The 27,019-nt window shown below is 39.9% G+C and overlaps 2 protein-coding genes across 6 annotated transcripts; one reads left to right on the top strand and one right to left on the bottom strand.

Annotated features, from left to right (window-relative positions):
- Nucleotides 1-441: 441 nt before the first annotated feature.
- On the top strand, nucleotides 442-18,541 carry cab39l (calcium binding protein 39-like). Of its 2 annotated transcripts, none has more exons than XM_086148168.1 (9): nucleotides 442-659; nucleotides 9,497-9,615; nucleotides 11,093-11,257; nucleotides 11,632-11,750; nucleotides 11,831-11,999; nucleotides 13,179-13,238; nucleotides 14,353-14,418; nucleotides 14,605-14,748; nucleotides 15,442-18,541. In XM_086148168.1, the coding sequence occupies exons 2-9, from the start codon at nucleotides 9,514-9,516 to the stop codon at nucleotides 15,619-15,621; spliced, it is 1,005 nt and encodes a 334-aa protein (XP_086004294.1). In that variant the 5' UTR covers nucleotides 442-659; nucleotides 9,497-9,513; the 3' UTR covers nucleotides 15,622-18,541. The 2 variants fall into 2 exon arrangements, with proteins under 2 accessions (XP_086004294.1, XP_086004293.1); XM_086148167.1 differs by lacking the exon at nucleotides 442-659 and adding an exon at nucleotides 5,029-5,158.
- Nucleotides 17,684-26,588, bottom strand: cdadc1 (cytidine and dCMP deaminase domain containing 1). Of its 4 annotated transcripts, none has more exons than XM_086148164.1 (12): nucleotides 26,564-26,588; nucleotides 25,762-25,962; nucleotides 24,710-24,810; nucleotides 24,457-24,634; nucleotides 23,982-24,285; nucleotides 23,673-23,879; nucleotides 23,463-23,560; nucleotides 21,872-21,921; nucleotides 21,534-21,703; nucleotides 21,225-21,414; nucleotides 20,980-21,019; nucleotides 17,684-19,839 (listed from the first exon to the last, which is right to left on the bottom strand). In XM_086148164.1, the coding sequence occupies exons 2-12, from the start codon at nucleotides 25,859-25,861 to the stop codon at nucleotides 19,739-19,741; spliced, it is 1,539 nt and encodes a 512-aa protein (XP_086004290.1). In that variant the 5' UTR covers nucleotides 25,862-25,962; nucleotides 26,564-26,588; the 3' UTR covers nucleotides 17,684-19,738. The 4 variants fall into 4 exon arrangements, with proteins under 4 accessions (XP_086004290.1, XP_086004291.1, XP_086004292.1 ...); XM_086148165.1 differs by lacking the exon at nucleotides 26,564-26,588 and adding an exon at nucleotides 26,361-26,548; XM_086148166.1 differs by lacking the exon at nucleotides 26,564-26,588 and adding an exon at nucleotides 26,091-26,344.
- Nucleotides 26,589-27,019: the final 431 nt, after the last annotated feature.

The raw sequence follows: 27,019 nt of genomic DNA, 5'->3' as shown, positions 1-27,019 counted from the left end.
AACCCATCGAGGTCCCTTTCTAACCTCTGCTTTCTTTTGTTTCAGACAAAAGAAAATCAAGTTCTTACATGTCATTTGAAATGTTAAACAGGAGGCAGGGCAGTAAAAGGGCCTCCATATGAGATAACGTTAACAAGACGAGCTACTGGAAAGATACAGATATGTCAAGTTGGCAGGTACGAGTAAGAGCAAGTCACCGGAAGTGAGTTTTGGTTCAATATAAAAGCACATTTCTTTTCTGTAGAAAAACAAAAGCTGAAATAAACATTTCAATAAGAAAAAAATATTGATTTATCATTTATGGTATTTCACTCGGCATGTGGTTAAATTAAATTTGGATTTCAAGAGCGATTCTGCTTCTCCCTGGCTTCGTTCAAAATATGTCCACGGAAGAGTTTCAGCTTTTATTTTAAAAGTCTGTACCGGAACTGGAACTGTCGGTAGGCTCTAGCCCGACACAACACCGGATAGCAACCAGATGGAATTCTGCACTGCCTTCCCAACAGATTCCTCACATTTTAAATTGTATCGCACACATTTTTAGCTGACTGTCCTGCTAACAAACCGCACTGGCGTGACCGCCGAAGCTCATCAGGGAGGCTCGGCTGCGGTGCGAAGCGAGGCAAGAATCGGACTAGACATTTAAAGGTCCCCCCACTGTAAGTACCATATCTAGCCCTGACTGGCGAAGAGCAATTCCTCCTTGTCAATGTAATGGTGAGATACTACTGCCCTTGGTTGTCTTTTGTAACTTCACCCTGGGTTGGGGCGTTGAAATATTCCCCGAATTGACCTATAAGATCTGTTTTGTTGCTTTTTCAGCGGTTGTTTCTGAAACGATGAAGACGGCTGTAATTAGCTTTTGAAATCTGTCAAACAAAAAGGGAGTTTGGCCGGAGGCAAGAGGGGTGTAGCCTTGTTAAATCACATTGTCTGGGTCTGTTTATGCGGCCTTATGGGCTATTTACTGCAATTTGCCTTTAAAGCTCGTATTCCTCCAGATACCGCTTTTTAAGGAGTCTTTAATTCACCAGCGACACAAACACGACGTGAATATATTTTGTTTTTGATTGTTGCACCCTGCTACGTTACTTTAAACGTCAGCGTCAGGCTAGCCAAAACGAAAACAATGTAGCTTCCGGTCTCACATTTCAAAACAAAACAGCCAAACGTACGCTGCCGAAATATGACATTTCTTTTCAATGAATTAATTATTTGGTCTGAAAAATCAAGTATAACGTAATTATCCTGAAGTTGTTTGAGTCATTTGTAATGATTTTTAGAGGATAATATTTAAAATGATCTAATGTCTTGTACCCGTACACTTTGGTGCAGGACGTAGAGCAATCGACTTTGGTACCGAATATTACTGGTTCGATTCCCGGCTCCTCATGTTGTGGCGAAGTATTTTCGAGCAAAACAGACGACCCTTAACTTCCCCCTTGCGCTGGTGCACAACAGCCTTCTGCTCATGTTTCATCCATGAAGGGTTAATTGCAGAGATTTGCAGAATTTTTCCAACGAGGGATCAATAAAGGATGATGTTTTTATTATTAAACAACTACCAATTGATAAAAACAAAACATCTGTGTTACGTAAATTGCAGTAAATACTGATTACTGATTAGTAAGAACGCGTGTTTACTGCATGGTGCTAATAAATATCCATCGTTGAAGGTGGTGCGCCGCTCCCTTTCTTTTATTTTGAACGGAAGGTGACGTCACTTCCGGTATTAGTGTGGCAACATCAATTTTTCTTGACTGACTAATGGACCATCATTAGAAATGTCCGAACTGAGAAGTGCATACTGACCCTGCAAATAACGTGAGTGACCCATCAAACTAGTGTCTGCGCCAGATAGCTAGACATAATTATGTGATTTCAGTCTGTATGAACCATCTGCCGAATTATGTCCTTCGCAGCACCGATTTACTGTCATATGAGCCACAGTCACTAAGCAAACTCCAATGCAAAAGTTCAACATCTACCAATTTACTATCCTTTGTTGTGAATTGCTTTTGTCTGAGTATACCTTATTAGAATAAAACATAATTTTTTCTCTATTTGGTGATGCAGACAGTATGGCTGACTGCAGTATCTGCTGCCCCCCCTGTAAATGGGTATCTCCCTTGCTCAGCCATAACACTGAATGCATGAATTTAATTTTCTGTGAGGGTGGCTGATTCAGTGTACACATCCGCCCAGGCCTGTTGAGGCCTTTGCCACACAGTTCTTTCCAGTGTTTCAAAAGGGGGGACTCTAAGCATCATTATCAGTCTCTGAAATGAACCTTATAAGTTAATGTTTGTTTTTGAAAGCACTGTTGTGCAGATTCCTCCAAGAAGATTGTGTGTTTGTGAACATCATTGAGGAGTCTTTCAGTAAAGTTCTGTTTTTATTTTGTGTTTGTGCCTCTCCATGCAGAGCAGAATGCTAGAATGCTGTTGGGTTTTTCTCTTGTACTTCTATCAGCTGAAGAAAGTGAAAATCTCATTGAAAATCTGAGGAATACTTTCTCAAAGGGGTTTGTAGACATATTGCATCCATGACAAATGCAGCTCTTCACTGGATTTTTGTCTATGAATTTTGAGTTGTTACATCTGCTTGTTATTTCAACCCTCTGAGTCAGTTAGTTTATTATGCCTCTCAAACTCAAATTCATGGTTTCTAAAAGTGTCACTTTGGCCTGGTCGGCAGCAGGTTAAATCCACCACCAACATTAGGGCAATTTTTCTTTGTGATGTTCATGTTGTATCCAGTGGCGATCATGGCTGCCTGAAATGTGGGTGCGACAAAATGTCACTGTGCTGGTTCTTCGGCTTCTGTCATGGATCACCATCTCACTATGAGGGATGTCATGCACCATCACGTACATGCGCACCTGAGCTGGTTCTCAATAATACATTTTACTCTAATTAGATGCCGCCAAGTATGTTTTTACGAATATATTTCCAATATCTTGCCCGTCGAATATAACCAGTTGGTGATACTGAGCATGAACCAAAGTTAAGATCTCTAAAATAGAAGTTGCATTTTTTGCGGGGGAGGGAGTCGATGAAGTTTGCTAATATCAATAGAGGATATGTTGTAATTGAATGATGTAATGGTGGTTGGAGAGGTTCACCTGCAAAGATAATGTGACACAAAGGTACAGGTATTTGAGGCCAATCACTCAAATTACATCACTCCAGTGATTTAACCTAAGAGGTGATGAGACTAAATAATATCTGAAATCATGGCGGTGTGAGAGAGAAAAGTCAGTGGTAACTCTGTCTAAAATTGTCCTTTAAACACCGGGGGAGGTTAAGAAATTCACTTGAGTAATAAACACTGGACTTTCTAAAGATGGAATATGCTAAAACATGAAGGAAAGTTAGAAAGGATGTTGCTGCCTTTTTTTAAAATGTTAACATTTAACATTTAACATGTTAAGAGCATGTAAAATATTCAGTTGATGAATGTAAATTGAAATAAAAAAGAACGTGATACATTTCATGAGGTGGTGAAATGATACTGCTGATAGTATCTTTTTGAATTTAAACAATGAGGACTCAATCAGCTGAAGAAAGTGAGGATGCCTGCCATGTTTTTGTTCACTGCCATTAAACTAAAGTGTGAACCGCTTATGCAACTTATTTGTTCTTTGGCTTACAGGCTTACATCAGCATTTTTTTTTTAAGTTTGTTTAATATAAAATTTGCAAACTCTGTCAGGTTAATGTGCTTCCATTGTAAAGTCATGTCTGTGTTAATTTTTTTGTTCCTTTCTAAAATCAGCATCAACAGTCTATAAAAAGCCACTTTACTCACACCCTCCCCACATTACTAAACCCTGGCCAAACTACTATAAAACTACAATAAACAAATGCTTCCATCAGTCTAGCAGGATGTAGGAGTGCTTGAATAAAGCAAGGCACTTTCAAGTTACTGTTTCCAGCAGGTCTGCTGAAGATGAGAGCGAAGTATATGTTCTTTTTTGGACATCTGCTTTTGCATTAGGCTCATGTAGCAGCAGAAGTCCGGAAAAGTTTGCTTACAGCTGAATTGTTATTCTTTGTAAGATCAGGAAAGTGAATTTCAGAGCTGAGATTCACCATAGTAGAGGTGACTGACCTGTTCTGTTGAAAAACTCTCCTGTCACACTGGGGCGCAGTTTTATCTGGTGTCTATTTATTTTTTCATCCAGGCATGTGATTTTTAACTGTCCTTTAAATGTCTTTCTGGCACAGTGAAAATGTTATTTTGGCACTGCAGCTCAGCAAGGCTTCTTCATTAGTTGTGAACAGTGCAACATTTTCTTCGATAAAGTTAAGAATAATTTAAAATAATAAAAAATAGTTATCAGTGATGAAACACAGGAAGGAAGTATCTCTTTTTTTTGGAGCATTTTTCGGCATAAGATAACCATCACTTGTGAGAAACATATATTCTTGTTGTCTTCCACCAGCGAAAGAGGAAAACAAGTGAAATGTTGATAATGTAATGGAAGTAATGTCCTCGAAAATTTCTGTCTCTGCATCCCTGTTACTTTTATGTCCTATACTGAACATGCCCTTATTTTAAGCTTCCTGGATGACTAAAGCTGAGCAATTCATATTTGTGCCACTGTTGAACCTTTTTCCTTTTTAGATTATATTCAAACAAAGCAGCTGTGTTCATGCGTATGTGTGTGTGTGTGCGTACACGCATGTGTGCATTGAGGTCTATGTTTGTGTGTTCAAGCCCAGCGGGCAACAGATTAATTCCATTGCATAACATCTAGTCAGGCTGAAGTTGACCGCGAGTGAAAATGAACTAAGAAACAGCATAAGCTTTCCGAGGCTGAAAGACGTGTTGTTAGATGATTAAAATTGACCTCTGGAAGTACCAGTGTGCAGGCTTTAGAGGGATATACCGGCAGAAATGGAATCTACCGGAACCTACCATTCAGAGCTGTGACTTTATTAATATCTAATCACCTGCTGATACACATTGCATATTTGTTCCTCCAAGTTTGGCCTTTCCTATCTTTAGAAGTACTGAGTTCTCATCCAAGGAGACTTACTTGTTGCACCACCCTGTGAATTCATGGGCCAAGAATGGGAGGGCCAATGCAAGGCTGTTGCATTTTTTGGATAAGAATATGTATCTCAAGAAAGACGTCGTCGTAGAAATTACAGGTACGTTTAGTGTAACAGTCTGTTTTCTGTAGGAATTTTTCTTCGGTGTTGTTTTAAGGAGATTGCCGTCCATTCAGTTCCATCTGCGTTGAATTATAACAGCGGTATATTCTATTCCAAAGTCTTCGTAGTAGCTGCTTTATTAATCTAAAATGTTTATTTAACTCCGTGGCAACGAGGATTAGGCCTGACTGTGGAAATGTCCAGTGACTACTTTCAACCTGCAGTATAAATGGACTGAGAGCGACGCACTTCCAGTGACTAGTTCCTCCTTGCTTGTTCACGCTTTGACAAATATTGACAGGCTGACGGCAGCAATGTGTGGTCTTGTGTACACAAACACACTCATAGTATAATAAGTAGATAATCTGCTCCCATTTCCAAAGCCTTGTTTTCAAAAAGTGTCAATGTTGAATATGTTGAATATTGGTGTGAAAATGGGAAAAATCTGCACGATAGAGTGTCTACTTTTAGAGTCCTTACTTCAGCCTCAGAGTTCTGAGGTGAGGAAAAAGCATTTCTTTTTTGCTCCAAAACTCAGAGTTCTAACTTTGAGATGAAAGTTGTAACAATGAATGACTAACTATGGGCGTCTCTATCAAAAGGTCTTCAAGTTGTATGAAAGTTTAACAGCTCTTGAAGGAACTACTTTTGGGTTCACCTGATGCATCTTGCCGGCTGTAGTGTGGAAATGAAGACATCAGAACAGGATGAAGCAGTGAATGGGAGGCTTTTGCTTTTTAGAAGCGGAGGGACAACACACACAGAGGAAGTGATAAATAGGCTGAGGGACAGGACAAAGTGATCTCAGCAGTTCCCTGATTATTGGAGGATATAATTGATTGGGTCTTCGCGATGTTTACACTGAAACTGTGGAGCATCTGTTTTGAATGTGCAGTAAATATGTAGAGATGATGAAACCCCCAACAAAGAAAAAGGAATTTCTACGGCTCCTCTGTCGTTGCTTTTATGTCCATGGAGCACAAGAACAAATATAAACAGGCACAAAAAAACTCTCATTGGGTGAACTTGATCTTGTGCTTCCAAGTTTAGCTGTTTCCTTGTTTTGCGGCTGTTTTGATTCCACCTTTTCAACTTTTACAAACAATTGATCTTTGTTTAAAACGCTTGACATGTTTGTGAGAGGTGATTAGACACACCTTTACCAATGTCAGTCTTTTTCCAGGCTCCAGGTGAAGTTTGCTTTTATTTTTTTTAACAAAAAACACCAACCTGCATCTCTACCTCATTTCAAAATCTCAACGTAGAACCTACTTGCAATGCAAGCTACTGATGATATCTTTATAACTACAGATGCATGCACGTCATCAGACACCAACTGGCCTATCAAATATTTCCATGAAACCATTTTTCTTCTCAGAAGCTGCAGCACGACAACTGAGCCATGTTAGACACAAGAGACACAAGGAAGCATGCAAGTATTTGTTGAGAAATGAAGGCCACTCTCTCTACGAACCACAAACAAAATAAGGAAAAAGCTTTTCTGACTTGAGACCTGCTGGCATAACACATTCAGGCATCCACAGTGGAGATTATTTCTGAATAACATTATATTTTAAAAAAGGCCTGATTGATTGATTGATTTATTATGTTTTTTTTTTAATCAAGTAATAGTGATTGTGTTTCGCCGTCTGAGCAGCTGTACCAGCACAAAAATTGAATATATTTTGTGGTGAAAACTGGCCAGAAATTGCCGGCACATGTTTGGTGGTTGTTTTATGGAGTTGGGCAATTTTCAAGATTAATCTCATATTTTCGATGGAATCCCCAAAGAAATCTGGCTTCTCCACCCACAATGTAACTTTCATCAGGCTCTTAAATACCTTCAGTTCTCAAACGCCAGCATGTCAACTGAAAATTTAGGACCTAAAATTTGCTCCGTCAAGTAAGACCAAATAATTTACAAACAAACGGGAGACAGCCCAGGTTTCCCAGGGAAAGGTCATGTTTTGCTCAGAACGGGGATGTTTGGATATTTCCAACCAAAATGCCACAGTATGAGTAGCCTGTCGCATATTCACGGTCAGGATCACACTAGGCAGAAATGTTTCCCTAAATTTAAGAGTTCTTTGAAGTAGAAGTTGGGCGACCACCAAAAAAACAACATTAATTCTCAATCTCAGGGACCAAAAGGCAGTGAGAACGTCAAAGTGTCTTTCTCCCACAAAATTCATATTTAAACGAGTGCGCCGATAAATTTGATTCGCTCTGCAGCTTCATTGTGGAGAAGTCATTTGTAACTGGTATCCTGATTGGCAGGAAACAGGTCTGTGTGTGTGCATGTGTGTTAAATGTACACTTTGCCTATAATTTGATTTCCTGCAGACCTTATTTCCCCCCACTGTGAAATTGAAAGGAAAAGAGTGGAAAGGAAGAGGATGGTGGTGGTGGTGGTAATCTGGATGAAATTAGTTTGAATGGAAGTGGGGGAGGAATGGTTGGGGTTGGGGGGTGGCTGGTAATGCCTTACATTCCCAAATGAGGATTAACAGTCACAAGTTCTCCTGCCTGTTTGTGACCTGGCCTGTTTCTGAAGGCCAACGGTACTTCCTGCATCCTTTAAACGCTCAGTCACCTACTTAACCAGATTCTTCTCACAACACATATACGACACACACACACACAAAAACACACAGCACTCGGTTTGTTATTTGTAACTTCCTTCTGGCGTTTATGGTCTTTTACTGTCAGGCGGCAGCTGGATTTGCCATAAATGACCTTAAACCTCCATCTGTTTCCCCTGAAAAATCCTTGAATGTGGAAGTCCCTCTCTCCTGCACAGCTTTATTCAGGTTCCACATGACTGAGCTGCACTGAAGGTGCACAGCACCGCCGCTGCCGACGGGGGCAATAAATGGTTTGGTTTCCACTTGGCTGCTGTGTGTCCGCATGCCCGTAGCCCTGCTGCAAGGTGAATACTGCAGTAATCGGCATCTGCTGGCTAAGTCTGAAATGTTGATGCCCAAATAGTCTGTGTCACTGTGACAGTACCAGGGCAAAACACAACCAGGGGCCTACTTGGATGTTATGAAATGATGAACAACCCAGCTGTCTGGATTATACATGAACAAGACCTTTGCCGATGCTACTAAAACCACAGTGAAGATTTCATTATGGATTTTTCATCCAAGTGTATTTCATGCCAAGATCTCTTTAGTGTGTTTCAAGTAAAATACAAAGCCTTCTGCTATTTCCAAATATTCTTGATCCTTACGGTGATTTGCCTGCTGGCAGAGGCAAATGTGTCACATTCCTCTTTGGATTTAATTTTGAGAAGCCAGGCTACATTTGGGAGGCCACATTCTTCTTCTTTACTTGACTGCGATCAAACTGCTCTGTCGTCAGGAATCTTTACATGTGTTCAGACACGACCCGCCACGTACACTAGGTGCACAAACGACACTTTCAACTGAGCATTTTGATAAAGGTTTGCTTTTGTAACAGGGACATTGTGTAACCAGTGCAGTTTTTGAGATATTCCCTCGAAATATCCCTTTTTGTTCCTAATACTTGTTAGTACCAGTTGTTTGAAATTGGCTATTCATCTTTTCCTTCTTCTTAGCAAATCACTTGATTATTTTCCAAACTGCTGGGATAATAAAATGAAACCTCCCCAAAATCAGCAGTAAATTGCTTAGAGATTAGCCAAAAAAAAACACTAACAAACTCTTCAGTCTGCAGACAATTTTTGGACTCTTGAGCACTTCTGGGGGCGGTGGGAGGCAGCAAGACTTGGCTGTCACAATCAGATTAGATCCTTAATGTGATGTTTTTTTTTTAAATTTCAACTTACCTGTCATCTCTACATATACAAGGTCAGTGTTCGATAATGTAATGCCAACCAAAGGGTCTTTTGGTTTCACTCTGTATGTGATTTCATGCAGATATTTAAATAAATCCCCACAGATTCTCAGGTAATTGTTTATTACCAGTGGCCTAATTGTCAATTTCTTCACAGTGAAGATTTGAAAAACTCTGGACTGGGGGGAAGTGATCTGGATTTTGACTGAAATGATTATCTTGTCTTTTTTAAGTATTTAGTATTGCTTTATAGATGGCTTTTTAAACAAGCAAATAATAAGTTGATACTCAATTAGAATGGCTGTATATCCACAGTAATAAAGCCGTTGATATTGTGCGCCATCGCTCTCTGTCATTCCAATATTTGCAGTAATCCTTAGCAAGGAATAGAAGGCTAGCACTTCAAGTTGAAATGCAAAGAAAGGATTATTGCTCTTTGTACAGCTGATATGACTACATCACAAATTCCCTTCATATGCTCCTTCATACGTGTTGTGTTTTTTCTCTGCATCCCAGGCAGGTGTGTGTCCACCATGCCGCTTTTCGGGAAATCCCACAAGAGTCCTGTGGATATTGTCCGGACCCTGAGGGAAAACCTGGCCATTCTAGTCAAACAGGACAAGAAAACAGACAAGGTGAGGAAAAGCAACATGTTGGTGTTGACACCCCCTCGCAAGTAGATCCGATCCGGCTGATCCGATGGCGGGCAGCAACGAATACAGGTGGGAACACACCCAAGACACTTTTGAGGACACTTTGACTTCGGCCTCTCAGGCGACATTCCCAGGTGGTCTTGGAGGCCAGTGGCTTCTTTTCGTGACATTAACAATAATGGCCCAATTCCATGTGTCCATAACAACCTGACGAGCTGAGAACAAACAACTCTATCCCTTCTTTTAATTCTTGCCCGACCAGCGATCAGCCTTCCCACGCACCCATCTCTGATCATCCAGTTAGGAAACAAGACACTTGTCCTTAAAAAGGAATTGAAGGGTCAGCGTAAAGAGAACAGACGTCTTCGTAGACTCCACTTTTGGATAGTCCTCATCGTTTCTCGGTGTGATCGCTATGTTCCCGTGTTGCACTTGTAAACTTGCTGCGGGTGAAAAACAGCGGTGAGCAGCGACGTGATCACAGGTGGTCACCAGGACACGTGGCGTGAACAGACACAGTCAAGAGTTGTTTCCTTGCGTCAGGATGGCCAGGTGTACACAGGGCCTGTGGGTGTGCGTGCGTGTGCGTAAATGGCACAGTGTGACAGGCTTCTGTGAAATTAGAGCACGGAACAGGCCGGCCCTATCATCTCCTGACACTACAGTGTCAAGGCCTTCTACCCTCTCACACACATGAAAAGTGCCCAAAGCAGAGTCCAGGTTCAGAGCTCCTGCCCTCTTTCTCCTCCTCCTTCACCAGGATGACTCTGAGTCACATATGTTCAGTTGTTTTAGGACCACATTTTTTTATTTCACACACCTCAATATGCTGTGTTATGTGTTGCGTAACAACGAGATTGTAAAATGCAAATCCAAAGTAACCAAACAGTCACCTCGGAATTTATTCTGATAGACAGCAGAATTGTCACACGTTATAATTTATCACATGTAATTTATTAGATGTCTCATGCAGGTAACAGTCAATAGCATCTGATTTTTTTTTTTTTCTTTGGAATTATTTTAAGTACATTCGCACACACAGTGGTTGTGGCTCTGCTTTTTAGTTACACCTTGTACTGCTGCTCTTGGCTATACAGCTGGACAAGGATGTTATACACAATATAATAATATGTTGTGCAAATGCATTGACTAATATACCAAAGGATTACCGAAGTCAGTGTGAGAGTTCAAGAAGATAGATAAAAACCGATAAACATCTCTGTAAATATAACATATGTATGAATGAATGAATGTATGTATGTATGTATGTGTGTGTGTGTGTGTGTGTGTATATATATATATATATATATATATATATATATATATATGTTTTTACTGCAGGGAGATGTGTCACAATATGTAATAAGCAGCATATAGTAACATTTGCTTGACCAAAGTACTTTCGCCCTCCTCCGCTCCACTGTTTCATCCCCTCTAACCCTTCCTCTCTTCCTCACAGGCATCCGAGGAGGTGTCAAAGTGCTTGGTGTCCATGAAGGAGATTCTGTACGGGAGCAATGACAAGGAGCCTCACACAGAGACCGTGGCCCTGCTGGCCCAGGAGCTGTACAACAGCAACCTGCTCATATCACTGGTGGAAAATCTGCAGGTCATAGACTTTGAGGTAAAGACCTGAGGAATTTACTCTGGCATGAGATGTCACCGGGAAATTTCTGTCCTCTTGGACTTGACTTTAACAGATCTTTGATTGAATGAATATTTTGAGGTCACTGATGTTTACTTTACGACTGATATCGATGTCTGGCCAAACCTCTAATCCTTTGAATGTGAACATTTTATAATTCAAATAAGCCATTTCAAATTTATTGGACGTTGCTTTTAAAGTATAATATTTTAAGAAATTTTAGTGTAAGATTTTAATAATCCAACAAAAATCAAACACCCACGCAGCAGACATTTCATTGCAAAACTTTAAGCTTGAATTTAAGTAGCTGATTGTTACAAAACCACTCAATACAAGAATGTATGTGTTTCCAGGGGAAGAAGGACGTATGTCAGATCTTCAACAACATCTTGAGGAGGCAGATTGGGACAAGATGTCCCACGGTTGAGTACTTCTGCTCCCACCAAGAGGTCCTCTTCATCCTGCTTAAAGGGTGAGTCAAACCCAGCTGGTTTGCTTTCCGCAGAGAGCGCAACAGCTCCATTAACTCAGGCGTTCTCTCGCTCCTGGAAGGTACGAGACACACCAGGTGGCACTGAACTGCGGCATCATGCTGAGGGAGTGCATCCGCCACGAGCCGCTGGCGAGGATAGTCCTTCATTCAGATCACTTCCACAGCTTCTTCAACTACGTGGAGATGTCACCCTTCGACATCGCATCAGACGCCTTCGCCACCTTCAAGGTGTCCCGGCTGTTCCTCTTTAGTTTAAATGATCGTCATATGAAAAAGCTGTCGCACACAGGTTTCTCTAAATTGAAGGATCAGATCTGTTTTTGGCCATTTAATAAATAACAATAGACTGTTAAATGTTTTTCTTGTTTTGTCTGCTTTTGTTACGCAGGTCCTTCCTTTTAGTTGCTTTGTGTTTTAACATCCAGCTCTGCTCCCAATAGAATTCATTCATTCACTCATTCATAATCCATTCATACATACACTGCTGTTGTAAACAGCTGCTCTCTGCTGGTCGTTTGTTAGGCCTCATATTTTCTTTGCAACTGTTTTGACTCATATTTATTATAAATATATTTCCAACTTAGATATATTATAATATACATATATATATGTGTGTGTATATGTATTGCATATATATACATACATACATACATATACACACATATGTGTCTGTGCGTGTGTGTGTGTATATGTATGTATATATATATGTTTGTGTGTATATATGTATATATACATATATATGTATGTATATATTTATGTACATATACAAATATATGTATGTGTGTATATATATATATGTATGTATATGTATATATATGTGTGTGTACATATATGTGTATATGTATGTGTGTACATATATGCGTATATATACACATATATGTATGTATGTATGTATATATACATATATATACGTATATATATATATATGTATATCTACATATATATACACATATATACATACATATATATGTACATATATTAGTGTGTGTGTGTGTGTATATATATATATATATATTTTGCAACCCCTGACGGGATAAGACGAAGGAAGAAGATGTATGCATGTATATATGTACGTGTGTATATATGTGTATATACATATACATGTATATATATATATATATATATATATATATATATATATATATATATATATATATATATGTATGTATATCTATATATGTGTGTGTGTAGGTATTACTTCTACCTCTACTGCAGTGCCCACTTTCTGCTGTGTGAATTGAAATGTCCCCATTGTGGGACAATCCACATTCAATTTTGTTCTACTTTATCAAAATGCAGGAATGCCTGTATTTGTTAACATTTGCTCCTGTTGGGAAGGGAAAAGGACATTTTCTTCCCCAATTAACCCAATGTCTTTCTACTTTTCCCTACTGTCTCCGTGCACAGGATCTCCTGACAAGACACAAAGTACTTGTGGCCGAATACCTTGAAAACAACTATGACGCAGTGAGTGACCCACTATGTTTTTCTCAAACGCCTTACCTCTAACCTGGACTTGAAAACGCGTGATGATGGAGAACTGTAATGTGATGTCTTATTTTGAACTGCGTTGCCAGGAGCGACCTATCCCACCTCCCCTCCCATCTAGGTCACACAGCCACAAGCTATTTGAGGGCATAAACATGACTACTGTCCAAAGCTCTGCACAGCTGCTTTACCCGGAACATCGCTGAGAGGAAACATGCAGGCAGATATATGAAACTGGATCATGTTTCAGATACCGCAGTGCTCAAAGGGCTGGTCATCCATTTAAAAAAAAAATCATATTGAACACACTTAGGTCGCAAACAGGTGTCTGAAGAGCCTCATCTAAAAATTTGGAGAAGAGAGCAGAAGAAGGAGGAAGTGAGAGATAAATGCAACTACCACACTCACATTTCCAGGAAAAGGGGAAAGAGTGAAAAAGCCTGCGGAGCGTCGGGGTGCAAATACGGTACAAAGCCCCGCTCTGTGCTGTGAGTTTCTCCAAGCAGAGGGGCCCTTTTCATGTGTGCGGGTCCGAAGAGACACACACAGGACTACCTTCTCAGACGCATGTTGATAGATACCTGAATGTCACTGCAACATCTGTCTGAACACAAAGTGAGCCCAAGCGCGTTCTGAACAGCTGTGGATCAATTGGTTTTCAGGCCTGACAAACACACATTTGCCATAGGTTCATTAGCTTTAATCAAAATGCCAAGTGCTTGAAAATGAATCTTAAAATGTGCCGGGGAGTGGGGGGGGGCCACACATTCAGTTATATTTCACATTTGGTGTGGGTAGAAGGTAAATGCAGTGGAATTCATCCTCGGCTCAGTGCTGCAGATGAGAACAGGAGTGTGCAGAGGGTTTTTTGAATGAATCCAACAAACCTGCTGCTGACTCAAGTGCAAAAGCCCGTCTGTGAGACTCGAACGTCATAGCCGATTGTTTATTTTGCATGTTTTGGGGTGGGACGGTGGAGATTAAAGCTTGTTTTTTGTTTTGTTTTTTTCACTTGTGTTCAGTGGCTGCCAACAGCACTGCATATACAGAAATGTGAATTTGAATACTAAAGAATACGGGACTGTGATCGCAGGTGTTCGCTGACTATGAGAAGCTGCTGCTGTCTGAGAACTACGTCACCAAGAGGCAATCTCTAAAGGTTTGAAGAGTTTTACTTTTCTTAAGTTGGAGATTTTGCTCAAATTCATACTGAGATCCTGGAGCTTCAGGCAAGTTGGTGGGGAAAAAAACCTTCATTTGCGACTTGAAAAAACATTTTAACCCCCACTGGAAAGTCTAAGAAGCTATTATTGTGTTAAACTGAAACTTGTCTCGCGTCTTCCAGCTTTTAGGGGAGCTTCTATTGGACAGGCACAACTTCACGGTGATGACGCGCTACATCAGCAAGCCTGAGAATCTCAAGTTGATGATGAATTTGTTGAGAGACAAGAGTCTCAACATCCAGTTTGAGGCCTTCCACGTCTTCAAGGTAAGTAGAAAAGAGAGACAGGCTGCGCCAAGGTGAGTGATTGGAAAAGAAGCCTGATGGACTAAGAAGTGGCGTGAAGAAAAATGGAACAGTGAATGCAGCTTTTATAGGCATCTGATCCGACCCAGTGATTTTGTCAACTCCTCTGAAATGACCAATATTCTGATTTTGCGGGCTACTGCGGTTCTGTAACGTTATGGTTTGCAGTATGCTGGAGGAGTCGTGTTGGGTTTTTTTCACCCCCATGTTTTTCCTGTTAAAGTATTTCAAAGATGTAGAAAAAAAGATGTAGAAAATATGCAGAAAATTCCGAGTGAAATTGTACAACCCATGCTAACGAACCTGACACCTGACATAACAGGAAGTAGGAATATCTGCAATAAACAAGATAGTGACAATAAACAAATAAAACATGCACCTATCTAAATTTGCAAATGAACTTTAGCTTACCATTAACATTATGGATATAAAAGTTGAAAAACAGTTTGTAACAGTCATAGACAATTAGCAGAAATAGCAGTGGTGCTCAAGGCTTTACTTTTTAAATTTTTATGTTATCATTTACTTACTCCCGTTATCAATAAGCATATTATAAGGCCTGAATAGTATATTCCACACTGTTAATCTACTAGATGAATAACTGTGCTGTCGTTCCCAGGAAGGAAAAACATCTTCTTTTCCTCTTTTCTTCAGGTGTTTGTAGCAAATCCCAACAAGACCCAGCCCATCATCGACATCCTACTGAAGAACCAGACCAAACTCATCGACTTTTTGAGCAACTTCCAGAAAGATCGCACGGACGACGAGCAGTTCAATGACGAGAAAACCTACTTAATCAAACAGATCAGGGATCTCAAGAAACCGGCTTCCTAGAGTCCCTCGCTCATCTACCCTCCCACACTCTAGCCCAACTTTTTATCGATAGGAAAATGTAGAAAAAAAATAACCCATTAACAGTCATGCTATTTAAAAAAATCTTCAAGACATTATGTCTTTTTTTCTCTTTGTTGGTTCATTAAAAACTTGTGCAAGAATAGATCTCAATCACTGAGCTTTCTTTTGTAAAAAAAAAAAAAAAAGAGAGAGAGAAAAAAAAAAGATCATTCATGATTTTGTTTACTGTTTGTAGCATGTAGCGCCACAGCTGGTGGTGTGGGGAGGTGGGTTTCTGCTCTCTTGGGAGAACCAGTGCATTAAAAGCTTTTCTTTTTTTTTTAAATTATAGGCATCATTTGCAGATGAGCTTATTAACTGCATGTGACTTGATCTCTTAAAGTTTCAATGAAGCAGGTGAGATAATCAAGCAAACCACCTGGCAATGAGCAGGCAATGCCTGGGGGGGTTAAGGAAAGAACCAACATTGCCTGAAAATCATTCTGACAACAAGGAAATGCAAAGCATGGAAAATTAGATGCAGCTTGAAAGCCCAACCTGGTGTCCCTGGTACATCTTCACGCAAGAGCCTTCAAAATTAGGTTGGCCCTCCTGAAGTGCACTGAGAGGCCTCCTGCCAGCAACTAAACTGTGCAGAGAGAGCTGGAAAAGGACATGAACAGCATCACAAAACCCCAAAATGGCACCCATCATTGTCAGTCGTGCCCTTGATAGACTTGGACGTCTGAGAAAGGCAACGCCTTGCAGAAGACATCACCTGTGCTGAAGCTGGGAAACCTCTAAAACTAACAGGAAGAGACAGGAAGAAGAGGAGGAGGAGGAGATAGTGATCCACCAGATCCTTCAGCTACTGTAAGGAAGGATAAACACGACGGCTGCTTCACCTGCACAGATAGTATACAGCCTTAGGCCCTCACCAGAGCTTTCGTCATGGTGGCTACTAAGCATTTTTTCCAAATGGACTGAGTCTCGACTAATAAACTAGTTAAATCAAACCTACCAGAATGGGGGGATTTCCCCTGAGACAGCGAACCAGACTAACCCATAATAACAAAACAGTTGTGTTATGGCTGGCCACACACCAACAAGGAACTAAATGACAAGTATATCAACTTGGAACAGATCAAGGATCTGAAGAAACCAGCAATTTAGAGAAACAACCCCAACATGGCCTTTTTCTTACTTAAAAACGTAAAGGGGTAGGAATTCAGTAGTAAATCCGTGATTAATACTTATCTATGTGTGTGTGTGCGTGTGTATATATATATATATATATATATATATATATATATGTACACGCACACACACACACACATAAGCATTTTTTCATTCATACTGAGGTAAACTTGAGGTGTTCTGGGCACACGGTTTGTTCTCCAAGGAGAAATGAGTTAAAATGGTTTGTGATTTTTTTTTTAGGTGCTTTTTTTTGAGCCACAGCTTGCAAATTGATTTCTTACAAAATAGGTGAACCAAGGTGAGTGAACTGAGGTGGCACAAAGTCGCATGGAAAAGCTGCACTAAAAATATTTTCCCTCAGTGACCGCAAGGATCATTTGTGTCTGTAAACTATAGATAATATCTTACATAATAATACAAAGCTGGAAATTTAGAAAATTAAGAGGATAAATAAAAGTTCTGTATGTTTCAATTGATGTTGTTTCTTTTGATGCCTTAGAAAAGGGGAAAAATAGCCGTTACAATAGAGTAAAACTCCGCCACTGCATTCGGGATTCGTAAATCTACCACATGGGAGGATGGCTTTCGAGCCGCTTTGGTGCAGATGATGAGTCTAATAAAATTTGCCTCATTATCCAAAATTGCCAGTTGCCATGGGGAAGCTTTGAGGCAAATTGAAAAGACCTTAGAGTCAAGTCACTAGCAAAAAGGGCTGGTGGTCAGAAAAAACGTGTGGCAAAGCAAAGCAAGCTTTAGATATTTCTCCAAGACCCACGCTGGCAAGTCAGAGGGCAAGGAGACATAATGCAGCCCAGGAAAAGGTGCAAAAGCCAATGCGGAAGCACAAATGGGCAGGATGGATGGGCGACAAGATTGAAAAACATTGACTGCTATCAACCTCTGGTGCCCTTCCAAGCAACAGCCATGGCACCCTAGCAAAAAGCCCCAGTATCGGAGTCAGATACCTTCCTGCCAGAAAACCCCAATGAGATGCAGATCCTGCTAAAATAAAACAGCAAGCAAATCAGGCCCTTAAACTAGTTCCTTAAGTCAGCACAGACCAGCAAACCTTCAAATCAGGCACCATGAGGACACATTTCTGTCCTCGAAAAGATCCCTGAGAACTATTGCGGTGTAAAAAAAATGTGGGTAAATTCACAACATTGCATTGGTTTGTCATCATGTTGATGTTTAATGTACCATATGGCAAATTATTACAAAATGCGGATGTTGTCACATAATAAAATAAAACATTTAATACATTTTGTCAAATTACTGAAGTAACGGATTGTTATTATGTAGTGTATTGTTGTTTCAAGAATTTTATTGTAAAGCTGTTCAAACCCAAACTCGATTATCAAGTGTTAAATACAGTGATTTAAAAAAACGCTGTGGCTGACTGCAGCTGTTGAAGTGCCACTGTCCTTTCCCATTTCCTCCTTCAAATGATTATTAAATACAAAGAATAACAAAATAAATGTATTACCAACTGCTTTGGGTGTGATCGTGTTAAACAACATCAAACATGGAAAACGAATATAATACAAGATGCCTAATCACTTTGGCCAAACTCCACTACCACTTTTGTTTTGGACTCATTCGGCCCTCCAGCTACAGCCCTGAGCAGCTTTAGTTCCAGTCAGACAGTCTCCCTCCGAATGCCCGCTGTTCCACATCAATGCTTTTGTAACACAAAACAAATAAAAGAATGGTAATGCAATATGCGAGTATGTCATCATTTACCGTGTATTGCCAGGAATACCCGTCCTGATCTTTTAACACATTCAAAATTACAGCGTTCACTTCTTTCAGTTATTCAAGACGAGTACCGGTGATAAACCGACATGAGGCCTTGAGCAGTGGTTCAGTTGAAATGACAAGTCAATATCACTTGTGTCTTACAGTCCTGGTATTGAACTGACAGACACACTTCGATTCAGCCAGCATTCAAAGGGCAGGGAGGATAAAGCTGATGACGCAACACTGAAATCTACGGAGCATCGAAATTATTACAATAACAAAAGCAAAGCAGTGTGCCAAAGCTTTCCTTTCGTAAAACATCGGTTTTGAAAGTGATTTCACAGTAACAATAAAGACGACAGTACAACGATCTTAAATCTGAAACCAATCGTTCCTAAATTTCTTATTATGCAATATAAATATGCTACATTTGTGACAGCACGACATCTTCGATTCAAGTGTCTTCCACATGCCTTTTTCCCCTTTCAAGTTTATGAGTGCCAGCACAATTACTATTTAAATATAAGACTTCTTCTCAGCCTCCCGCCATAATGCTTACATCCATCCATTCATCTTCTGACGTTTATCCTGTACTCAGGCTAGTGGGGGAAGCTGGAGCTTATCCCAGCTGTCATTGGGCGAGAGGCGGGGTACACCCTGGACGGGTCAATAGCAGGGCTCATTACATAGTGTTTCGATATTCTGAGGAGTACATCCAATATGATAAATAAAGATCTGTTCAACTAAACATGGCATTGATAAATCTGACTTTGAATTATCAATATAAACTATTTTTTTAATATATCTATTTTTTCCTTTTTGTTCCTTTCGGTTAAAATAGTCCAATCTCCACCCCCAGTACAGTTTCCGCATCTTCCTGCAAGCCTTTTGTCATCAATGAAAGTTTATGATTATACGTTTTGAAGAAAACGCTCCAGAAAAAAAACTCCTGTTTCCCTGTTTCCCGCCTGGCCATGACACAAACAGACTGTTTTCAAAGCAGCAAGTTCAACAATCACAGATGACACAGAAAAGAGTCCCTCACAAATGAAACTCAATAAAACAGAGTCCAACATGAGAAATGAGCGACTTCAAAATGATGTGTGGAACGGACACGCCCTCCCGATTCTGTGCCCTTTGGGCTCATCCAAGTGTCCACATGTCCATTCATGCATAATCAAATGACGGGAGGTGAGCTGTGGGATCTGTTGGTGCACTGCTTCTTGTTGCAGTGACTCTCCTGCTCGGCCTGCCTACCGTGCTTCCCAACATAACCATCTGGAAGAGAAGATACAACTTTTACTCCTATATTCAGGATTTGGGGGCATTTAGAAATCCCTTCAATACTAATACCAGTATCAAAAAATAAATCACATGAAAAAAAAATACAAACACACAAAAGTTACATTGAAATTGATTAAAAATGACCAAAAAAATAAAACAGGAATTATTTGAACATAGTTATAATAAGTATTGAAGATGATGTAAATATATTACATATTTAAAAAAATCTGAAAATTAAGCAAAATAAACTACACGAAAACTAAGCAAACACACAAAAATCAGCTTGGAATTGATTAAAAATTACCAAAACCTAAAAATAAAATTATTTGAGAATTTTCATCAATGAATGAAAGATCAGATTTATTTTATTTTTTTCATCAAAAAATGATGAAAACACATTTTAGTTTAGTTCATAAAAATATCATCTTAATTACAAAACAAATTAGATGAAAAAAATAAACAAACAATCAAAAAGTGTCTTGAAATTGATTAAAAATAAACAAAATAAAAGAGAAATTATTAGAGAATTATTATAATAACCATCGGAAAACAACGAATACACTTTATTTTTATTCATAAAAAGATGTATCTGAAAATGTTGTGAAATAAATGATAAAAAGTAAAAAATAAACAAACAAAAATCATCTTGGAATTGATATAGATGACAAAAAAAAAAAAACAGAAGAGAAAATAATTAAGAATTATCATAAATAGCATCAGAACACGAAGTAAAGACTTTTCAAAAAAGTATTTTATACTGCAAATGTCAGATTGGGGATGCTTTGTCAGATTTATTTTGTTTAAATGTTCTTTAAGGGTTTTCAAATAATCGGGAATTAAACTTCTCCATACCCTGTGGCGGGTAATTGTGATGCAATTGATTTGGTAAAACATTTTTTACAAAACGTAATGATGTGATAAGAATTAGTACAAGTAAAGCAGCTTTGTGAAATCATTTAAAGGAAAAAAAAGTGATTTATCTATTTAAATTCATAAAACTCATGTCAGCAAAAATCCATCCTAATATCCAGTAGAGACATTGGTGAATGATAGTTCCACTATGGGTTTACCTTGAACAAGGGAGGAAGAGGAAAGAAAAAAAAGCATTTTAACAGACGCATTGATCATACTTACTAGTGATGAGCTGGGGGGAGGCTGGAGGACTCCTCTGCCACTGTCAAAACAGAAACATGTCAGATTGTGCCACGCTGAGAAGCAAAGACTTATTCTTTCCAGCCAAAGCAGCAGATTGTCAACTACGCCCTCAAAGGTTACCATAAGTCTTAGCACAATACCGCAATAAAAGTGGAATGCATGTCAATGCAAGAATTTTTCTTTTTTATTATCTAATTGTTTTTAAAATGTATCTGTTTACGTACTATGAACTTCAGGATGCCCTTCAGGCTACCAAACTGAAGGTAAGAAATGTCTCCTTTGTCCTTGTCCCGGTCCTGGTCGGAGGTATAGATGTGTGTGATGCCGGCCCCCCGGATCAAAGGAACACACTCGTCGCAAGGACATTTAGTCACAAACAGCATGGTGTCCTCCTCGGGTTTGATATCTACAGTCCTGAAGGCACCATGGGGAAAAACTCCAGTTAGAGACATTCAGTGAGATCTCTTATAAAGGCCTCACCATTGTTAGATTTGTTGTTTGTGTGCTTTTTTCCGCCATCATCCTGTGCTGACCTGAATGTGAGGGCGTTCTGCTCGGCATGGACGATGTATCTGTACTTGCGTCTCTGTCGGTCCTCCTGTTTGGTGTCCATGTGTGGGTACTCAGCATACTGAGAGCCTGCAGGGTAGGCATTGTACCCGCAACCCACAAGGTGCAGATATCCGGTTCCGTCATGACCGGACTGACACAAGACAACAAATCAACTGAGTCGGAGAAGCAAAATGGCCACACATACAGTTTGAGGCAGGGCAGTGGTTTATTCAAAGGGAGATACATCTACTGACTGCCGTTTCAAAAGCAGACATCATTTTACTCTGAACTGGAGAAAAATATGAAAAGGCTGACTTACAGACCGACCTTTGGCCCAGATAACAGCACCCACGCCCACTTTAGGATCCTCTAGAGAATAAAAGAATAATGACAAATATGCATTTCAGAGGCTGGAATCAAATAGATGACTGAAAGTGACAATGTTCGAAATGCCCAACATTAAAAAAAAAAGCAAAAAAACTTAAAATTAAATTTAAAGTATAATTGTAACTACTACTTGTGTTAGTCTGAAGATTATTGGCAAAAATTCCTCTTGTCAAAGCTGTGCTGCAAGCAAGAACATCCCACAAACAGGTGGGGACAAAGGAAGCCTTTGTAGGTAGTTTTCAGTAATCTTAAGAGTTCACAATCGTGTGTCACATTTCAGCTCAAAATAGAAGAATCTCTAACAAGGCACAACTTTGAAACTGCAGGTTTTGACCCATAAACTGGTTCAAATGCATTCTTAACTTACACCTTGTCCAGCGGCAAATACCCTCCTTTCTCATGTATTCATTTCAGTCTCTGCTGAAAAGCAGCAAATGACTTGGGGGCGCGGCATAAAAACTGTGCAAGAAAATTCAACTCATATAAACATGTGTTGAGGTAAAATCATTCTCAACATTGAGGTCTTGGTGAGACCAAGAACTGTTTCTTCTCCTGAGGCACCAGCCAGAGTGAGGTTTAGTAATTGGAGGTAGTCTATTGCAGAGTAAGAGCAAATCTGTTATAAATATGTTGAGTCAAATTTAATCTGACTGAATGTCAATAAGCCGAGGTCCATAACACCTTGTAAGATAGAAATGTGTAACTAAAGCATTGCTCAAATAGTGGGTCGCGCCCCCCCAGGGGAACATGCTTATTTTTGCTGCAGTAGAATAAAGTGTAATTGCAGATCCACAGTAGGTGTCAGTGGCGCTCTCATTGTTAGAGTGTGCACTGTAACTCTACAGTGCAGATTTTTTTCTTTCCACCGAGCACGCGCACACACGGTACAGAGCAGGAGATATGAAGTACAGTGAACAAACCTTCAAGAGACACCATGGAAAAATATTTAACTGGGATGATAAGAAAGGCGATGAGAGACAGAGATAATGAGACAAACTAAGGAAATATGAGGAAATATGACGAAGTGTATGTAGCGCTTGGCCTCACTGTTACTATGCTGGGACACGAAGAAAGACTGGTGTGATTACTGTGTCTGAAAAAAAGTGTCCTGAGTTAATGTTGCTGATCAATTTGAATGTGTTATTATTTTTATCAAATTTATTTTTCAGTATCAAATGGCTCAATTGGTCAAAAAAAGTTTATAGTTTAAACAAATAAGGATTTAATTTTTTTACACTCCCGGCAAATTGATGCACTTTAAATTTTTCTGTAAGACTAAAAAACAATGTTAATAAAGTTAGTCTTTGTTGCAAGTTGATCTATATTTCTTTCTTTTTTCTTTTCTTTCATGTCAATATGTATACAATGCTATGCAGCGGTATATATATATATAACAATTTTAGGTATAAATGATACTGTTCATAGTTGGGATGGAGAGTGAGGGGGGCATGAAATGTTTTCTTCTTCACGGGGGGGGGGGGGTGTAACAGAAAATAATTGAGAAGCACTGAACTAAAGAAAACCTGTTCTGTAGGCAAGCAGCCTCGCTTGGACAATGCAATGACGAGCCACGTCTTGAGATACGCCCTCTTGACTGAGGTTAGCAGCTGAGGTCTGCTCCCTGGATTAGACGGGACACCAGAAACAACAATCAGCCAGAGCAGAAAAAGAAATAGCGGGTCAAATCTAACACTTGTGATGGAGGAGCAGGTGTGGATCAAAAAGCGTCTCACCGGTGGAAGCCGTAGTGTTGCTCAGGCACCGCAGCCGCGACCGAAGCCAGAACTTCCACCAGCTCCCTCATGTTGTGCCTCAGGCTAGAGAAGTATGGCTCCACGCAATAGTTCTCGAGACCCATTTGGCTCAGGATGTCCCTGTGCTCCTGGGATGTTTCCAGCAAGAAGTGCCTGGAAAATTTCCTCAGGTGTCTCATCCGTTCCCTGGAGTACAGACATGATTTACACTAGTTCGCATATTTACAGAAAAGCAGTCAATGATTTAGATGAATGATGGTACCAATTAAGGTGGCGACATGGGGTCACCTGTTGAAAACATCTTCTGTGTCCAGCTCTGGTTCGTCGTCCCTGATTCGCTCCATGAAATCACATTCTCTGGATGTCTGTTCAACAAACTGTGACAGGCCAGGCGCCAAAGGCCGTAGCAGCACGCAGATGTGGGGGCGGCTGTTAGATTTCAGTTTCTCTGTCGCCATCGCGTCCAGCGCAGCCTCCTCTGTTATGCAATCCCGGATGTCCGTGTGGCTGTGTGAACAGTTTGTCGAGGAGGGTTTCCTCAGCATGCTCACCTCAGGGTCTCCAGGCCAGAAGGAGATCTGACTTACGCCAACTGGAAAACAAACAGTGTTTGGTCCTTACTCATAGTTACACACCGTAATAAAACATATAAAACAGTTTCGATAAACAAAATGGGACCTATGTAAGGACCCCATTTTAAGGCAGACTGTTTTTACGTCCACCTGAATTCAACCCTATCGAAAGTCAGTCCCCTCGTCCTCACCATTGATGATCATCTTGAGGCAGGTTGCGCAGGGTCTCCTTGAGAAGTAAAGCTCACAGTCAACCAGTCGAGCACCATGTTGAATTATCGCTGCCTGTCCTGCATGGATCTCAGATCCTGAACAGTGGAGTCCCAGCACTTTACTATCCCGCACCACCACCAGTCCAAGCCTTTGGATCTAAAGGACGATGATTGCAATTTTGTGAAATACATTCTCAGTGTGTGATAAATACGGGATGGGAAAAATATTAACCTTATTGTCACCATCTTCCTCAGATTGTTCTTGCGGGAAGAGCTCCAACCACAAACTCAACAATGTGAACAGGTTTATTTTTGACAGCCTGGGACTATGACCTGGTGGAATGACAGAAGTGAAAGAAATGTCATTTTATCCTTCCTTAAACAATAACAAAACAGTTTCCACGCAAAACCATTCTAGAGTAGAATGATCATTTTTGGGAAATTTGCGAAAATAGTTGAAGCAATTTTCATGCCGTTACTACTTGGACACTTTACTTCTTGTTGTGGCAACTGGACTTGATGTAACCGCTAGGGTTTTGGCCTAAAACCCTGGCAGTTATATTTTGAAAGTCCCCATAGGTCATCAGAACTGAAGAAGCCTCTTGGAAGATTGGTGAAACTTCTTCAAGAGGAGAAATTCAGGTTCAGTTGCCACAACAAGAATTCACCACGACCTGGATAACTGAGAACCTCCACAGACACCTTACTTATAATTTCATTTTTACTACCAGCATCTCCTACTGTTGACCTATTATTTTCATAATACTCTATAATGCTAAAATGCTGGGACAAGGCATTTCTTTTATTTCCATATTTCATATTCTATTTTGTGTATTGTACTTAGTCTTTGTTTATTTGTATCTATAGCCTCTATCTGCATATTCCTTCTTTTATTACTGTTTGCACACTTCACACAGTAATAAAACACTTTGCACACTGTAATGCTTCTGTGGCAATTCAGTTTCCGTGTCATGGGATTAATAATGTCTTTATTAGTTGGAATGGCTGCTTTGTTCAGAAGTATTAATTGCCACACCTCTCCCTTCAATTAAATTGAAAATGTAATTTTCAATCAGACTTCCTGGAAATTTGATATTTGTTTTTCTTCTCAAATACCAAAGATTCTATGGTCACAAGTTACTTCGGTTATTCAAAAAAATGACTTTGTCCAAATATTAAGTCAAAGATAGTTAGCAAGAAAACAAAAACTCGTCTTGGACGGGATGATCTCACTCAAAACACAAGTCGAAGTAGACAAATGCCGTGTTTCTCTGTATATCTCACCATGCACTCCGATATTTGTTTGGGTGCTGCAGTCTTTCTTATCACAGCCTGGCGTGGATGGGCATGGGTTGCCTGGGTTCTTTTTCTTTATTTCTTCCATCAAGTCTTAAAGCTACCAAGTATGACGTCCCGGCTTCCGGTGACAGAGCAGCAACTGTCCGGATGACCGAGGTTGAAAATAGCCGGGTATACAGTGTCAAGCTAGACAGAAAGGCAAATAGCAAATCCGGTGAATTGTTTCAGAATAAAAGTCCCACAGAGTCCAAGGTTAATGACAGAAATGACTAAAATGTTAGAATATCCCATTGACACTGTAAAATATTATTCACTTTTAATCATCTCGATCACTCATTTCCAACAGCCTCTTCGATGCATTTCAGCAATTGTCATGATATTGAGACTAGCCTAGCTAACGTAAAAGCGCAGTTAGATTTAGAGGGTGCAAAATAATTTGTAAACATTGGAAATCGTTATTTCACAGTTATTCACTCTTGACCAACTTTAAACTTCAAAAGCACCTCAGCTGTATTTAGCCTTGTATAATTTCTACCAAGGACACAAAACATTAGTCTGCTATTTTAAATGAGAAATGCTCTTACTCCTGCTCCTAACCTCCCACGATTAGCATCCAGAATAAACAAGACGCACTGAAATGGGCAACATGAGTAAAATAACTCAATAATAACAAATACGTAGGCTTTTTACGACTGGATGCAGTCAAACTGTTAAAAATACAACAAGCCGTCCCAGTTGAAATAAAATCTACCCAAATGCTAATCGTGCAGAGTACAAGTTAGCCTACGTTGTCATTGTGGGTTGAGGCGGTCCTTCAGTTTTCTTCCTCGGTGGAGTTTTTTCCAGTAAATGCACATTAGTGCCTCCTACTGGGCTTTTCCATTCAGCAGTGTTTAGTCATTTTTCACACTTTTGGGAAAAATGGTTTAGAAAAAATAATGTGAACTCTTCTTATTTCTTCGTGCCATTTTTTTTATTTCTAAATATAATAGTTATTCTATAATAATTACTTTTGTTCTATTCGATTTCCGGCTCCTACTATTGTGTCCAAGTGTTGTTGACCCTGAACCCCAAACTGCTCCCCAGGCACTGGTGGACGGCAGCCTACTGCTCATGGTTCATCTCGGGGATCAATAAATGATAAATCATTCAATTACTATTATATCCTATAATAATAATTCCACTGGCAAGGTGTGTGTTGCTTCAGAGCCTCATGAACCCCTTCTCTTGGCTGTACCTGGTA

The sequence above is a fragment of the Fistularia commersonii genome, chromosome 6 (assembly GCF_037954325.1).
Source record: "Fistularia commersonii isolate RoL2024-O1a breed Wild chromosome 6, RoL_Fcom_v1.0, whole genome shotgun sequence".
Classification (NCBI taxonomy): Eukaryota; Metazoa; Chordata; class Actinopteri; order Syngnathiformes; family Fistulariidae; genus Fistularia; species Fistularia commersonii.
The sequence above is the reverse complement of the archived record's forward strand: the minus strand, read 5'-3'. Positions and strand labels throughout refer to the sequence as shown.

Coding starts and splice junctions, on each gene's coding strand:
- cab39l (XM_086148167.1), top strand. CDS start 5,122: ATGTATCTCAAGAAAGACGTCGTCGTAGAAATTACAG. Junction 9,616..11,092: donor AGGACAAGAAAACAGACAAG/GTGAGGAAAAGC, acceptor TCTTCCTCACAG/GCATCCGAGGAGGTGTCAAA. Junction 12,000..13,178: donor ACGCCTTCGCCACCTTCAAG/GTGTCCCGGCTG, acceptor CTCCGTGCACAG/GATCTCCTGACAAGACACAA.
- cdadc1 (XM_086148164.1), bottom strand. CDS start 25,861: ATGGAAGAAATAAAGAAAAAGAACCCAGGCAACCCATGCCCATCCACG. Junction 21,704..21,871: donor TCTGGGCCAAAGGTCGGTCT/GTAAGTCAGCCT, acceptor GTCTTGTGTCAG/TCCGGTCATGACGGAACCGG. Junction 21,020..21,224: donor AGGGCATCCTGAAGTTCATA/GTACGTAAACAG, acceptor CTGTTTTGACAG/TGGCAGAGGAGTCCTCCAGC.